The sequence below is a fragment of the Falco biarmicus genome, chromosome 3 (genome assembly GCF_023638135.1).
Source record: "Falco biarmicus isolate bFalBia1 chromosome 3, bFalBia1.pri, whole genome shotgun sequence".
Lineage (NCBI taxonomy): Eukaryota > Metazoa > Chordata > Aves > Falconiformes > Falconidae > Falco > Falco biarmicus.
Window position 1 is genome coordinate 114,816,713 of NC_079290.1, and position 17,716 is coordinate 114,834,428.

General features: G+C 45.8%; 1 protein-coding gene across 6 annotated transcripts in view; it reads right to left on the reverse strand.

Annotated features, from left to right (window-relative positions):
• The window catches only part of PHACTR4 (phosphatase and actin regulator 4), a 71,220-nt gene that overhangs the window by 39,236 nt on the left and 14,268 nt on the right, over positions 1-17,716 (reverse strand). For 2 of the 6 annotated variants that reach the window (XM_056332811.1, XM_056332812.1), the window contains exon 2: positions 6,590-6,636. The exons of 1 other annotated variant lie outside the window; for it this stretch is intronic. In XM_056332811.1, coding sequence (XP_056188786.1) covers positions 6,590-6,605 — 16 coding nt within the window. In that variant the 5' untranslated portion in view covers positions 6,606-6,636. Of the gene's footprint in view, positions 1-4,336; positions 4,677-4,751; positions 4,810-6,589; positions 6,637-15,244; positions 15,306-17,716 lie in introns of those variants that run through there. 3 more of the 6 variants (XM_056332810.1, XM_056332815.1, XM_056332813.1) reach the window with 3 other exon arrangements.

Below are 17,716 nucleotides of genomic sequence, written 5' to 3' on the forward strand. Positions count from 1 at the left end.
AATCCTCTGACAGAATTTACAGCAGCAACGTTCCAGAAAGCAAGGTGAATTTAAGGTCCAACAAGTTGAAAATGAAAACTAGAAACTCTCGAAATCTGACCCTTCTGCTCCATGCCCTACTTACTGAACCACAGTAACTCCACACTCGCTGTTTTACAGTGAGTTGACCTGAATTATCCGGAGGATTGATTTCATGTCCTACAAGGTCTTATCTCTTAATACAAGGAGTAAGATCATTCAATTCAATCACGAAGCACTTCAGCCTTTGCTACTATCTTGCTCCAGCCAGCCTGGAGGCCAAAGCATCTCATTCCCAGCACATCCACAGCTTAGCCACTAAACCACAAAACCAGCAAAATTAACCTCCACTGTCCTCCAGGCAGAGCTATCTGTAGAAACTGCATGGCCACTTACTACAACAGCTTTAAAAGTCACTTGAAATGGGGTGCCACAGAATTACAAGGTCTCTGGCAGGTCAGCAAATAATCTCTGTAAAACACTTGGCTCGTAGATCAGCAGGGAAAGGCAGCAAGCAAGAGTTCAGACACCCACTCAAATCATAAGGGGCTCATTCAGGGGGGAATTACTGGGTATTTATTTTCTTAAACTCCACACCAACTAGCAGATGGATAGCTGATCCAAAATCACTTGCAACTACAGCAGGCAGAACAGCAGCACCGGCATCCCATTAACTGCCCCAACGCACCCGGACCACACTCAGCACATTAATTGCACTAAGAACACAGAACATCCAGTCATTTTAAGAACAAAAAGCTGTCGGGACAATGTCCTGACATTCCACTAACTTGTCAAGTGCACTTGACTTATTTATAATAATGCTTTCAGGTAGGTAACCAACTGCTCTGTACTGCACCTGGTTTAAAAGTCAGTCTCCACTGAGATCAGTTCAACCCTCTGGTAAATCTGACTAAGGAACAGTAGGATTTTTCCTTTCTGCGTGCTTGCAAATCAGCAGACCTCAACTGTAATTAAATGTTTAATATCAGGCACTTTGACTGCTTTGGCTCTCTTCGACCGTATTGCACGAAGCAGTTACGTTGCTGTATACATAATGTACGGGATCTCATAAGGGAATTGCAGCTTCTGTGTCCTTCTGGGAGAAAAAACTGGTCCGTTTGTTCTGGAACAGACATTATAAAGAGATTTCCACTGGTTAGTTATCGTTAACTGTTCTCCTCTGGCAGACTTCAGGGCTGTGTGACAGCAAGGCACTCAACGCCGCAATGCTCTATGTTTGACTCCCCAGATCAAACCCAGAAAACAATGAACGCCATATCCAGCAGCTTAATTTAAATGAAGAACCACATAGTCAAAACACTTTAGTTCAACATAAAAGTTCGCATTTGACAAGTTTTCCCTAAATGCTGCTGAATGGTTAGTTAAATGCCTGTCCTGGCAGCAGACTTGGAGCAGCTGATTTCCAGTTGAAACTTAGTCATCAAAAGGGGATTCCCAGCCAGCCAGCCCGGAGCACCGGCTGACGAACCCCTGAATCAAAGGCTGGCCTTTCATCCAATGCAGAGAAGAAAACCAAGTGCCCTCCACCTCACCCTCTCCCTTCCTGGCCCTACTTGGACCCGTCCCTTTTCAAAGCACATTACCCAAAGTACTGGAAGGACTGGCAGAGATGTAAAACCTTGTAAGGTTTCTGAGGAACAGAAGACACAGAGCAGCACGTACTTCCTCATCAACCCTGACACCCTGTGGCTGTCACCATCAGACCAGAGGGAGGTGCAGGTGCAGACCTTCTCCCCGTGTCTGGCAGCCCTGGTCCTTGGCAAAGTCCTTGTCTGTGCCACCAGTGTCCCATTCACTCCAGAGGCACAAGATGAGGAACTCATACTCACGATCTCTCTCCTTCAGTTCAAACTGAGGACCTACAAGCAAAACATTTGACATCCTAGCCAGCCACTCCCTCAGCTTTCACCGGTACTAAACACAAAGGGCTTCATAAACAAAGGAACAGCAAGAAGAAAGTCACTTGGCAGACACCTTTGAAGCAGAAAACTGGTTTTCCTGAGCAGGTTTTGTTTTCACACAACAGACCTGGCACATCAGTAGTCTTCTGTTCTCTTCCACTTGCACGTGGTGCCTACCCGGAGGAGATGCTGAGCTTGGTGGATCTTGGTGAAAAGCAGCAGCGAGGGGTCCTGGCAGAGTGCAAGAGTGATCCCACATGTGTTCCACACATCAGCCAGCAGCCATTTGAAAACAAAGTGTTATTTTCAGCTCCCAAGGCAGCAGGCTGATGGAAGCCAGTGATTAAAGCATCTTTGGGACAGGTCGTGGCTATTCCACCTTCACCATTACATTCAGCTCCCTTCTGAGCACTAGTTTTTTAAAAGGCAGCAATGCCAGAACCTGCTTGGACAATCTAGCCCTGAAAAGCTTGATATGTCTTTTTGACCTCAAACTTCCTTTCAGACAGCAGAGCTGCTAGGTTGGCAGCAACAGACGCAGACCAAAAGGGATTGCTTCCACAGACATGCTTTGAATGATCTAAATGATCTAAAAATCATTTGAATTGATCTAATAATCATTTAGAAATGATCTAAAACTCCCATTCCCTATGCACATGCAATGATTATGCCCTCATTTCCCTAATGGTTTTGAACCTCCGAACATCTGAAGGTATTGCTCTCATTTTTCGGGATAAAAATGGGAATCGGGTAGCCAGCCATGCATCCTGCTGGGAAAAATTAGCAGAGCTGGTGGCATAAGTAGTACTCACATTTCTAGCAGTTTCCTTTACTCAGACTATATTTGGAGTCTAAGTCTCCAAAAGTAGCAGATTCATATCACACTGGTTTCCTTATGAGGCACATAGCCCAGAAGTCAGCATAGATGCTAAAACAAATTACTTCTTTGTTTGCACAAAGGTTAAGGACTTGAAGAGTATTTCCTATTTTTAGTAGGAAAAGAATTAGGAAAAAAGCACAGCAGGAGATAAAGCAGATGAAAGTCAGCCTTGAATAAAGAAATAACTGCAGAAGATTCTTAAAGCATCCATAAACTTAGTGTTTCAAGTGCTATTCTATAAAAGCTGCTTTAGGTAAGAACTTGTGTGTGCAAAGGCTACTTTGCCAACTTCCCAAATGCTTCACAGTTGTCCCACAGAGATTTAGACCTTTTAGAGAAGCTGCTGAAAGGTTCATATCCCAATACCTGCTGAGGAAGTACGTAGCCACAAGCAGAAACCGTAAACAGAACAAAGTACAGGAGGGCAAAGGACCGAAAAGCAAACACTTCCCATGAAGAAAGGCATTGCCATGCTCGCTCTACAGCCGTTCACGAACGAATAGCCCCAGCATCACTGGGCAGGGGAACTGCAGGCCTGCTTCCTTCCACCTTCGGTCAACCCACCAGCACGGCACAGCCTTCAAGGAACCACAGGCACGAGGCGAGACTTGCCCTGCCAAGCACAAAGCTCCCACTGCTGCAATGTTTTGCTTTTTAAGATCTCACAGACTCACGGGCAGATGAAATGCTAGGTAAGATGGCAATCCCTTGACTAAGAAAAAGGTCCAAACCTAGCTCGTACCATGCTAAGATAAAGGAGCGGTCTTTGGGAGGGGGTCTGGGCAGCAACAGCGTGGGCAGTGGATGGAACAGCGGAAACAGGCTCCGAAAATAAAGTGTGATCCTTCACCCATACCGCAGGAAGGATCTGAAGAGGGGAAAGGTATTCCAGTGACATTTCCCTTCAACAGATCACTTGCGTAGGTGGGACCTTGGAAAGCAGGGAAACTCAGCCCAGCAACATGTGTATATTTAGATTTCATTTATTCCTCTCACCTCCGTCCTCCCACCTGCCTCACAGCTCCGCTCACAGCTCGGGGCAGCGCTCTCCCTCCAGCACAGGCTACACGGGGCTGTGCCCTGGCTTCACACCGAGGCACCATCCATCATCGCCACCTCCCAGCGCCTACACAGAACCTCACAGGTTCCCACCACTACAACTTCTTCCGTCTCCAGTAGGTTTCACAGCTTGAGTCAGCAGCTGAGGGCTCAGGCTGACAAGCTACACGAGTTACTGCAACTTGAGCAGTTCATGCATTCCGTAAGCCAACGCCAGTCACACAGCAAAGTAATTTGGTTTTGCTTAAGTCCGGCATCGGAGCGAAAAACTAAGCCATCTGATGCTGCCCTGGCTACAACATATGCACATCCAAATTACTTCAGATGGCTGACGTGTGGCAGCTTAAACTACAGTCCAGGGCCACATCCCAAGGCTTCCAAGTAGTTTCTGTATATTCTTCTCTATACTTGAAAAACAACCTAGGGTAGGGTTGAGAGCAAATTTTAGGTTGCATACCTGCTCTAAAACAACCGTGTATAGACAAGCTCCGAAACCTTGCTGCAGCTGCCTGGAGACCGTGCTTCCACTAGTCTTCAGGGATGAGCATGAATTAAAATCTGAAGACAACAGCAAATTTTGGTTTTAATTAGCCAGGGCAGCCAGCCAAGGAGGGCTCCCCCACCCACCCATGGCTAGTGAAGCCTGACAGCTAAAAAGGATTTATGCTTCACTGTACAGTCCCAGTGGCCATTCCAAGCACACCAACTCTGAACACGCGCCAATGCAGTTAAAACAAAAGCCAGCCATGCAGCATTGTGAATGCAGTTAATACACAACCAGCTCAGGACAGCAACACATCAAAAAGCACCAGGCTTGGAGGGAACAAAGGGCATCGACTTCAGCTCAGCTCCTGCACGCAGCTCCGCCTTACCTCATCTCCAGCCTCAGTGCCGGGAACAACCCAGGAGTCCTGAGCTTAGCAGCACTTGGAGAATGAGCATCCTTAAAAGCAAAGTAATTTTAAGGAAATAATGAAAGACCCATCTGCTTATCCTGCCTTTAACATGGGGGTCTCGGCATCCCAGCACGAAAGAGGCAACACATAAATCTTCCCAACCAGCTGCGTGGGGTGGCTGTGCACGCCAAGATCAAGTACAGAGACTCCATCCTAAACTTGCACAGCTGATGTTCAGAGGGAAAGGAGAGGCAATTTTACTTAAGTTGGCAAAATGCAAACAGAACATAAGGCCTTTCACATCCCAGGCCACCAGCACTGCTCAGTAACCTCAACAGGCTCCAAGCCCGTGTCTCACTGATCTACCCAAAAAACTCAGTTCAACCACACATTAAAAAGGGACAGAAAGCTTTGTGATAAGAACACAGCTGGCTGCTGGCAGTCCCAGCAGAGGCCGAGTCCTGGTGCATAAGCAGAGCTCACAGTGTTGCTCAAAGCCATGCCATTAATGCATGGAGAGATGGAAAAACTCGCCCTGCTGCTGTCTGTGCTTTGTGCTGGGGTTGAGCAGGGAGCTGTCGTTTCCACAGCCATCGCTTCAGCATCAGCTGCCAGCACCACACTCGCTTTACCCACCCTCCCCCTTCAAAAGTCCTCATTTGGGATTAGCTTGCCACGAGCAAATCATAAGGGAAAGCAATCGCTGCAAATTAAACGTGCACCTTACAGGCTAACAATTAGAGGGCACGGCAGCAACTCTTGCCACCACGATTCTAAGCATGACGTCTTTTTATGCAGGTGCTCTTGGCTTGTAGCTGCTCCAGCCACTGGGCTCCAACAGACCAGCTTTGCATGAAGTCAAAACCTGGCCTTCAGCAGCCAGGCCGGGTATATCTGCCACACCGAGCACACCACGCTGCTGACAAGTACATCGATTCTCTACTTTTAAGGATGGCATCACCTAACTGCATAGGAATAATCTAGAAATAATAGTTATGGTCAGAGTTGCACTTCACTATGAGTCAGAAGTCACCAACTGCAACATCATGGCTTACAAGGTGCTGGATCAGCATGCTTAATGGAGATGCCTTCCCATGGTGCAGGCAAGAGCTTTCATGCAAATTCATTTCAATGGTAGGGAAAAAACAGTGATTTAACTCATGTCTTCCACAGGCATTTTAGGCAAACAGGGGGAAAAGCTATTCAAAGCAATCTAAGTCAAAAAAATCTTATGAGTTTTAGTTGCAGCCATATCTTTGCATCAGTTAAGCCTAACAGCGATGAGTTTGCCTGCCTCAGAGCAAGTAGTACACAGTGCCTAAAACGAAAGCTTTAAAGGCAAATTTTGTTTAAAATCCTGTATCCTCTGCCAGACAGAGCAGCCTAAAGAAATAAAAACAGAAAGAGAAGTCAGGAGCTACCATGAGCTGATCCTTCTTCATGGCTTGCCATGTGCCTTGTTCAAACTGCATACCTGCTCAATGCTGCTAGCCTCTTACCTATTAAGAAAGGGGACATTATTTGTTTCCAAGAGCTTGAGATAGCCAATAGACTGGTACTCCAGGTTTCACAGATGGGAGATTTCAAAAAAAGATCTTCCAGACATACAACACTGCTTTAATCAGATCTGGTTGACACCATTAGTGAAGTACAGTTGCAACTGATGCATCTGCCAAACCACCTTATTTTCTAATCACCTTCTACAGTTGAATTGAAGACACAAAGTTTAAAGTAATAAGGTTCTTTATGATGCTTAACCAAGGAGGAAAGAACAGGTCCACAACCTGTGGTAAGATATCTAAGAGCGTACTCACCAGTGCTCTCTTCCATTCCTCTTGCACACTAGCTTTCTGAGCAATTCCTGCAAAAACAGGAAACAAAATCGACACGCAAATTAAAATTCCAAGTGTGACCAAAGCTCAGGTTTAGTTTCACTTCTCTATCAGCTCTGCTCAGTCTACGTATAACCAGCGTGGAGGGAACCTAGAGGAGAAACCCTGCCCTGGCAAACTAGGAATTGGAGTGTGGCATCTTCACCCCTCTTTGAAGATATTACTAGCCTCTAATCACACACATGCTGCGTTGGAAAGGAGAGAGACACAAAATTAAGGTGTAGTAATTACAAAGCATTAAATGTTTGCTCCCCAGGAAGACATTCCACATCTGCCTCTTCAAGGAGGCGTGTGCCTGCTGTAAAAGGGAACAGCTATTGCTTATCTAGCAAAGGCAGAATAGCACATGCACAGAAAGTATTTTGGACGTCACACAACATCAAGACAGTTCTGAACGCACTGGGGAAAAAAAAAGACAAAAAGGAGGAACTAGGATTTTAGCAAACCCAGCTTTTCTCTGGAGAAAGTTCTGAAATTGGGTGCAAGAGGAACTAAGTTTGGGGAAATCAGGAGAGATCTTGATTCTGATAGATTACATAGCACAGTAAAAACATGCTCAGCATTTTAGAAAAAAGGAGCTTCTGTCCTGAAGAGCTTGCAGTTCAAAACAAGACAACCACAATAGGAAGCGTCAACAGGCACAGCATAGGGTGATTGGGAAAGAGCTACAAAATAAGCATGTTTCCAGTGCCCAGAAGTCAAAACCAGCTTTTATCCATAGCATATTTCAACGTAGCCCTTCACCACTTAGGGCAGCTCACGACCTTAGCTCCCAGCAGCAAAGAGCAGTTCGTTGGCTGTAACGTAACATCAGATCAGATGGATTGTCTCCATCTGATAATTTGCTGACTTCACAGCACGTGCTCGGCTTGCAGGACAGCATGGCAGGCCCACAGCACCAGAGGAGACAACCCTACCACGCCATCACTGGAAGTGCACCTGAACAAGCTATTGCCAGCAGGGCTCTTAAGCTTTGCTGAACTGTGTGGGTGAAACGCTTCTTTTGATCAGACAACCATGCTCCAGGCTACTTCTCTCTGTTGCAGCTACAACACAGTCGCGGCAATATTCTTACATGGGGAGAACACCTCCACAAAGCCATTAAACTCTCAGAACATCGTTGTCAATTGCGGCGTTTAAACGGCTTAGCAAAGAGTAGCGCTATCTGGGCAGACTTCTGAGCAGACAGTCGCCTGAGAACATCAGATGGTCTTCGCTGCAGAGGCAGATTACCACAAGGTTACTTGGGAAACACCCTCAGAATCCCTCCAGCTTCATCCACTAACACTGTTAAAATACAGCTCACTTTTCACCCGCGTTTTGGACGCATGATTTGGTACATCCATGTGATACACCTAACAGCTACATCAAGGACACCGTTTCCAAGAACTGGAACAAATGCTCCCCACTGAAGGCAGAAAAGCCGTAATGATTTTTACAGGTATCATTTACGTTCACACAAACCCAAACCCCCAGTTAGCAGCAACTCTACTGCACGGGGCACTTGCAGGTAAGGTCTCCCTGCCTGCCCCTTCCCATAAGCCCTTCTGGGAAGGGAAAGCAGAAGAGAAACAAAAGCAGACACCTCAAAACCTACTTGAACCTCAGCACAGACGACAGCAACCCTCCTACTCCCCCAGAGTCACTGGGGAGTTCAGTTTAATTTGCCTTTCAAGGGCATTCCTGCACAGGCTGCACCGAGCTTTGCATATTACAAGGGGCACATTTGTGCCTGGAATACTAATCCTGGCAGCCCGTCACTGCTGGACACTCACTGTACGCACCAAGGACATCTGTCATCGCCTGACAGCATGGCTGGAAGCACCTCAGTCTGTACCAGGAGGGATCCTTCTGAACAAAACACTAAATCCACCATCATCTGATTATTAATAGAACAAGCATAAAAGGCACACTGGAGAAAAAAAAATAATGAAGCGATGCCAGGTTAGAGCAAGAGGGAGCGAAGTCAGGACTCCCACAGCATTGCCACGAGGCAGCCAAGGCAGGAGCACACGTCTCTGCCTGTGCTGGGAAACGGGCACTTTCTCACCGAAGCAGTGGATTAAGTAGTGCAGATCACGCTGCCAACGTTAACTAGGACTGGCTAATTGGGAAGCTGTATTCTGCAACGGGCAGTTTGAGATAACCTGTCCCGCAGAAGAGAAAATTACTTTTATCCCCCACCGTCGTATGTTTCCCATGTATGTAAGCCTGTGAAAACGTGGATTTTGCGTTCCTTTAGCATGACACATGTTACAGCTCCTCTGAATATTCATGTCCTCCAAGTGCTCACACATTCCCTGGGCCTGACAGCTGTGTGAAATTCCTGTTACCGGAGAGCTAAACTCCCGTTACTGGCACAGCACAGCTCCTTTCACCGCTCCGGGGATACACGGCTTTGCAGCCCTGCTGCCTGTCGCTCGCTGCTGCTCAGCATCCCAGCGAGCAGAAGCACGGCCTTTGTCTGCCTTGTTAGTTCAAACACTTTGTTCCCCCGCCTTCCCCAGCTCTTTGTACCAATTTAAGAATATATTCTTGTTCCATTGACCCGACTCTGAACTCTCAGCAGCAAGGTGATGGCTGTTTTCCAGCTAGGCAGCTAATCCACACACAATAGAAAACGACTGCTCTGCAGCCATGCTGTAGGATTTTTCTACAGTTTTCTACCCCGTTTCTTCAGTCTCAACGTGCTCTCTGCTGAAGTGGGGAATTTCATCCATCCCAGCTCTGCCCATGGGCTCGGCCAGGTTGCATCCTCCTGAGGGTACAGTCCTGCAGCAACACAAACCCACCCAAGCCCAGACCCTGGACCTCCTCCCACGCCTTCCCACCCCCTTCCTTGTGCCAGCGCTGATCCAACCGCCCAGAGAGCTGTCAGAGCCGACCCAGATACAAACCAGGCACTTTCAGAGGGGCACAAGGTGGGTTGGGAAGGGCACAGGACCTTGAGAGGCCCAGCTTCAAGCACTGGGTCACCACAAACTGCACACTAAGGTGCCACTATTTTCTCCAGCCTCAGTCAATCCACGTAATTCAGCTAGGAGCCTTACTGATTACCAGCTTACACACTCACGGTCTTATTTTCAGCAGCCCTTCCCCAGACCTCTTGAATGTTACACTTTCAGGTCCCTCCACAGTGAAGCTCATTAGCTGTACCACTCTGGCCTCGCAGGCGTTTCTGATCTAGGACTGCTCATCTCTTCCAGTAACACCAGTTTCCTTCAAAAGACTAAGGGATGTTTCCAAAAGTCCAACACAAAACTAAGCCAATGTTGGTCGTTTTTTCCAACTAAACTGAAAAACTGACAACTCTTCCAAACAGAAGTGGCACATTACTTCTCCGCAGTGCCTGCTAACAGGCTTGCCTTAGGCGTGGAAAGCCAGTTTCCATGCTGGCTCAGCTCTAAATCACCATTCCAGAGAGGGACACGACAGCAGCTAGGCAGCTACTACAGGGCTCTTACTGTAATGAGACACAAAACCGGAGGCTGTCTTGGAAAAAAAGCATGTGGGAGAGAAAAAGGATGTTCCTCTCTAACAGTCTTGAACTATACCTATCAGTTGGAGGGAGGGGGGAAAGCGAAAACGTTAACAAACACCCAAATGCCCGAGGAACAAAGTCCTGCATTAATACAGACCATTACCAGTGCTCAAGTGACATACCTGTGAAATGAAACCAAGCTGGCTTGACAACCTCCTGGAAGATATTTTATTTTGACCTAATACAGTGCTAGTAACAGTCAAGAAACAAATATAGTATTACAATTCATTATGCTAGTTCAGTCCTTCGCTTTACACTGTTGTAAAAAAAAAAAATATTACTACAGCAGCACCCAGAAGGCCAAATCCCGAACAGGTCCCTGCTGAACCAGATGACCAGATTAGTCACTGGATGCCAAGATGCCATTAGTGAGGGACCAATGCTGCCTGCAAGAGCTCACAATTACAATTAAAAAAAAGCTGACAAGAACAAGGCTAGCTGGGAGACCAAGGTCAGGCACCGAGCAGCCTGCTCTTCATCGCACAGCTTAGCCGGGAAGGTTCCAAGTCTTCATCCCAGACATGCCAAACTTTACTCGGATGGCTGGACCAAGCCATCAGGACTCTTCTCAGTGCATCAAACCCAGCTGCAGATACACCCGAAGGGCTAGGCTCACAGCAAAAACCGCCCAACTGCCTCACCAGATCTGGTTGTCCAATCCTTTTTGTAAGTGCAATTAAAAAAAAAAAAAACAACAACATTTTATTCTCCCACCAATCAATTACTCATTCTGGGAAGGCAGATGAGCAGATTTTTGCAAAGCTGAGATAACTCCACCTAATGCTATGGGTACGCTGTCCACGAAGTCCCATGAAGTCCCCAAGGGAAGGGCTAAAGTAACTCAATTTATCCGCCAGCTGTAAGATTAAGAGCATGGTAAACAATATTAAAATTCTGTTCTACAAAGCAGAATAACTCAACAGCACAGAACACTTCTCCCAAGGGGCAGCTTACAGCACGGGTGCACAGACTAGAGTTTAAATATCACAAGGGAAATTCTTAAAAAAACCTAAACAGATCAACCAAGCCAAACTCACTACTATATATTACAAGCCAAGGTGTAAAGGTGAAGTTAACCTCTTGTTGGACCAAGCAGTACAGAGGGGAAGAGAATTACACAAGCCCTTCTTTAGGTCAGTGGATGCCAAAAAGCTTGTCTGTTTTTCTGACTGTGTCTAATAACAAACCAACTCCACCTAAAAAAAAAAAATAATCTTGGTTTGCTGATGTCCTTCAGTTATATTGTTTGGACATTATTTGCTACAAATGGGTACGCTGGTTTCAAAACCCTCCAAGCAGCCTCCACTGACCCAGTTTGTTCTGCACTAATCGCGCCCAGAGCAATGGAGGGGTCAACTCCTCCGCATCCCGGAGGTAAAATCAGAATATTCCCCCTCAATAAAATGACACAGATGAAACCAACTTGTTCTCTCAGCCTTATCTGGCAACACGTCAGTGAATCGGGTGCACCAACAATTAACAGCCCTGCAGTTTTTCCTCTCTTTGCAAAGATCCCAACGCTTCGGGCTGGAACACGGCTTGCGTTACTTCACTTTTTGGAAAGCAATCACTTCAAGCAGGAAGACAGTAGCTGTTCAGCACAAGAAGAGAGCTTTGCGGAGGGAAACAGTAGAAAAATCAGGATATAGTATAACAACTATAAATGCAGTTTAAATAGAATACTAGAATAACTAGGTTGGACAAATCTAAATACAATAGATATTACAGCAAATGAAACCAGCAGCTTTTCATCACAGATGTAACATTTGATAACTGGCTCCCCATGCAAACAGCAAATATTTTTCAGCAGCGTGGTAGCTGCCTGTGGGTGGCACAGTAATATAACATTACCAGAGAGGAACTGGAAAGGGATGGGAGCTGCACCCTCTGTGGCTGCAATATGTGGTAGGCGAGTGGGTTTTTTCACCATTTGTGCAAAGTAAGCCTTAAAAATACTCACCTACACGCTGTGCAAGAACATTGAAGTGGGGCTCCAGACCCACCTTCGCTCGCAGCTCTGCTACGGACCAACGCATTGGACCCTGGGCAAGGCCCTTTATCTGTGCCTCAGTTTCCCCCTCTTCAAGGGAGGATTAACTGCTTTCATAAGGCAATTCAAAACCAAACTTGCAAATACTCTATTTCCTAGAAGCTGCTACCTTATATACGACTCCCACACTAGCACCTGGACACCCTACCCAGCTAACAAGCCAAACAGCAATTTTTTTTTTTTTTTTAATTATTTTATTTCTACTTGAAACAGACCCTACAAAGTCTGAAAAAAACCACTATAGCCTCTCCCAGGTGTTTCAGCCCACTGAATGGGCCGTATTTACTGAACCTTAAACAAAAAGCCAGCAGACTATAGGAAAGCACAGCATGCAGATGAACACAGCATGACTTCTATGCCAGCTCCCAGTGACAAATGCTATTTCTATTTAGCTATCAGTACAGTAAACACTTATAATTCGCCTCCAGACCTTTTGGCAGCTGATCAACCACTCTGGAGGTGTGGATGCATGCAGGGGGAAAAAACCTGCAGTATGAATATAGCAAACCAGCTTCCCTACTCACTGTCCTTGAAGAGGCTGAAGGGCTTGCCTCTACCAAAATTACCTTCCTGATAAAAGCAGAGGGTAAAATTAAAGCAGAATGGCTGATCTGTACAGAGGACATGCTCTTGTTCTTATTATCGCAGAAGCTGACACAGGAGTAAGAGCACCCAAAGGGAGGTAGCAAGGCATGGCTATTCCTTGATCAACCTCCCAAAAGCTGGAAGCCTTAAGTCACCAAGAACAAGCAACTATTCACCCTCTGGATTCCTGACTGACAGCTAGACTGTAAAACTTCAGATTTACCTCTACTATTGAGTAAATGTGGAAGTTTTTCCCTAGAAGGCTTGACAGATGTACTCATCACCTGCACGTTACCACACGTCCATGTGCAGCTGGTATTTAGTGCCCCATCCTCAAAACCCCATTTCATCAGCTGTCTGCCCAACATTTAACAATGCAGGTTTCAGCTTGGAAATGTTTCATAAAAATCATAAAAGACAAGATTTTAGCTTGGCTCAGCAAGAAGGCTCAACACCTAACACTTGAACACCACCACTCAACACTCCCCACCACCACAGCTGCAAAACAGTGCTACTGCAGAAATCTCTTCAATAGAGGAAGACGTACATTTAATTAAATCGCAGAACAAACAAAATCGCCCATTTGCAGAGATGAGAACTAAAAGCAATCCAAGGGTGAGATTTTTAAAAAAGCCAGAAAACCAAGCTTGATATAATTAAAACCAGGACATTAAAGATGTTTAGACCTCTGCAAGACCAAAAGACACTACTTAATCTATCAGCACATATAAACCCTCAAAATACGAATCTTAAATTCTTATATTGAAGAAAGCAATTCACACATTTTTGCTATTACCCAGAAAAGTCTGGGCACACCAAAAGGAGAGAAGGAAAAGTACTGATGTATTTGTAGTCTCCACAGAGATCTCAGTTATCCGAGTACCCTCATTTTTGCACAGTGGGACTTAGGGAAATGAACCAGCTCCACCAGTACCTGCTTCAGCATACTGCAAGCAAAAAACAATGACTATTTGAACTGTAGAGCTCATTTGCCTGAAATCTAAGCTGTATTTTCTATTGCTCCTTCTTTCCAAAAAAGCAAGAGATGACAAACTGAATTCTTGACTACGTAACTCCCAAATTAGGATAATTATTGCTGCCCAAGCCACCACAGCACCAGAGCATCCCTAGCTAGCTACAAAAATACCAGCTGAGCCTCTCCAAACCTAGACCACAGCCCAACCTCTGCACAAGAGCAAGGTCTGTATAAATCAATTAGTGCAGTAATAGCAGGAGATCAAGAAATGCCTAGAGCTTTCAGAGAGGGTCATGCTAGTGTAAAGGGAAAGCATTCAGGAGCGTGGTCCCTATTCCCCAGACCTGTGAATATCAAGAACAGAAATGACTGAGATGCCTTTTTTCCCCTTAAGGGCTATAAAACAACACACGACATATTAGGCACTGAACACCTAGGATTCAAACCCAAGTGTCAGCCCAACTGCCATAAACCATCCTAAATGCAGGTCACCAATCAAACGACTAATTTTCACCCAGATCTTTTCCAGCTTGTTGCACTGCCACAAAAACACTAACCCCAACTTTTTTTAAAGGGAGAAAACATGGCATAAATGGGGCTGCAGAAGGTCTGCCTTCCAAAAAGTGACTAAAGGGCAGGCTGCACCTCCCATGGAATCCCAGCCCCAGCAGCACCACGCTTGTTTCGGCTCTGGAACTGGCATGTTTCCATCGTGTCTTTCTGCACAACTGATTTCAGTACAATAGGGCCTGTCAGAAATTAAAATTCCTTCATGGTCAGGACATACCTGCTCATACAACAATTTGTTCTTGTACCACACCTCGCAGGGAAGTTCAATTTACTCAAAAAGCATCTAACCAACTCTATCCATACAGAACCAGGGACACAATTAGAAATGAGAGAATTACTGACTCCAGGGTGAAGAAACTGCAGCAGCCTGAGGGCATGGGCCAGCTTGTCTGAAGTTAAGATCCAACACTGCAAAGCAAAGCAAGCAGATTCATGACAGCAACTTCATGATGGAAATAAATGCACCTGCAGACTTGCGCTCAGGTGTACACATGGAGTTACATCCTCCCCCCTCCCCAAGTTTTAACAATCGTTTTCCACCTTTTGAATTTGTACAGACCCCCATGAAGAATCTCACGCCTCTGCCACAAAAGACTGATCAGAAATAATCATCCACATTCATTAGGTCTCAGCACCCATGCAGTGAAAAGGCTCCACAGGCTCTGAAGTAGCAAAAGCTTGATTTACAACCCAACAGGACCTCCCCAAGAACAACTACATCTATCGATCAAAATCCAGTTTAACCTGAAGAATGCTACTGAAAACATGAACCGAGTCCTCTGCTTGTGGTCGTCTGCCATGAGGCAGAGTGAGCTTCAGATGTATCAGCAACAAAACCCACCACCCTCGACCTACCATTGAGGCGTGCAGCTGAGGACCGTGGGCTGCACACATCATCTGGGCTATATATAATCTGTGCCTGCCTTGCACTGTAACACGCACCCAAAAGGCACGTAATAATAGGGTTACTTATTTACCTCTGGCTTCTGGGGTAAAATACAAACCACCTTTGCCTTAGTTTTGTGGTTTCCATTTTCGTCAAACTTTCAGTAAAAACAAAGTAGCAGAGTACAGGGCGCAATGCTGTGGTAATGCCCCCGTAATTACGACTCGATAGACGTTTTCATTTGCAACCACCATTTCCTCACTGAAATGAGGCCACTGCCTCAGCCACTGCAAATCCAGTTTGCAAAGCGGTTGTTTGTTTGGTTTTTTTTGCCTCTTTTTGAGAAGCAACAGGAACGAGCTTAGGCACTATCAAAGCACTGAAAAGCATTTGTCGGAAAGCTCACCTGAACTCTGAAAAAGCCAGCAGCAGCCGAGGCAGTAGCTGAATTTGCAGTCCTGCCATATGGGTCTCTCCCAAGGCACCTTGCAAGTTTGTTCCATGCCACATGCCCAACTGCTTCCTGGGATAAACAGACCGCAGGGTACACGCAATCTGATTAAACCCCACGCTTCCACTGGTGCACATTCGAGCACATAAAACAGGCACCTGTAATCAAATTCCATACTGAAAGGCAATGCAATATTCCCACTTGAAAAAAATGTGAGATACAGGAAACTGGTGCTGTGTAGGTGTCTTTATCAACTTAAAGTAGAGTCAACACTCGTTAACTGGACATAGCTCAGCTATTTAAAATTAAATCTCTTTCTGAGTGGACGGACGCTCTGGAAGCACATCACTAAAGGAGCCTCACATTTCACCTTTTGATTCAGATTTTGCCAAACAGTAAGCAGTTCAGGCAGAGTTTGTAATTCAGTTGTAGCCTTATTTTTTTTTCCTTCAGTCTCACTACAGTAATTTCTAATTACTTCTGATTAAGATACTGAATTTCCTTAAAGAAACCCTCCCCAGACAATTTATTCTTCTTGTGTTCCACAGCTCCAGCTTTAATAAAAAGGTGCCCCAGTCATAACTAGGAAAAGATAAATTAATTCCCACCACTGATCTGGCAAACTCTTTATAACACAGGCACAGGCAGCGAGGCATCCCACCGTGAAAATAAGCCCATAAAGTTCCTGAACGAGGATATTTTCTTTAACAAAACCGCAATCATCTGTACTTCTCATTCCTGCGCACAAAGTTTATGAAGCGGCAACACTGTCTGCATGAGGACTGTGCTTACTGCAGCAACCTGACCTAACATGCCCCAAACTGATCCTGATCCGAGGGGAAAGTTGTGCCTTTCCTAACGTTCTTCCAAATGCTTCCAAGATAGGGATAAATACCATCGCTACTCCACACGTGGTCATCCATCTTTCAGACCTGTTGGGGGTTTTAGACTGACACACTCCCCCAAACCTCAGCGAGGATAATTTTAAAGGCGGTGGCAATCTCCTGAAATTCCAACATGAACCAGAATGTTTCTTTCAGCCTGCTCTCATTGCCACTCTGCTAACTCTCAGTTTAGAGATGACAATTTTCACATTTAGCTGCATTAAGACCTCAACAAACTATCACCACTTCTTCTCAGCCACAAAAGGACCTTCCACCATAACAAATGGCTAGAAAAACATCCAACCCAACAAGCAAATCTCACATCATGCCCTGCAGGCAGGCAAGGCGGTCTGGTCCCTGAAAGGCAACCCAGTGAAAATGCTCTTCTGACCAACTGTGCAAAATTAAACAAGGGGAATCAATTTCCACAGCAATGAGCAGGTCAGTGAACCAACAGGAGAAAGCATCAAGTGTCTCCAACCCATCTCCAAGGCACAGGAGCCACTAGCAGGGGAAATGCCCTCAGATGGGGGGTATAACCATAAGCCCACGTGAGCTGGCTCTCCGGTCTGCATCCCTGGCACGGTGAGCTCCCGGCTCACAAGCGGAGGATCCACACGGGAGACATGGCTCGGACAGGAGCACGTGCCCAGCAGCTCACAGCCCTGCCCGGGGAACCAGCGCACCTGGGTGCTCCGTCAGGTCGCTTGACTCTGCATCACCTTGAATAAATCCATCTAAGGGCTAAGAGAGAATTATATACACCTCACAAGGTGATATGACAGAAGTCTAATATGAGAAAACGCCTGTTAGGAGCTTCAGAAAAGAATTAAAATCCGGTAAGGAAAAAAAAAATCCTTAAAAAAAGAGCAGCTTGAACTGTAAGCTATGACTTTTTGGTGACCTCTCTTGTACACCAGATTCTGCCTTTCTGTTCTGTAATTAGGTATTGGGATAAATTCTTCCCTAATTTATCCTAAATATAAATATATAAATACAAATATAAAGTAGGTTTACATAAAAATAAAAAACCTAAAATAAGAGGGTGCTGAGGCGCTGGCCCAGGCTGCCCCGAGCAGCTGTGGGTGCCCCATCCCTGGCAGTGC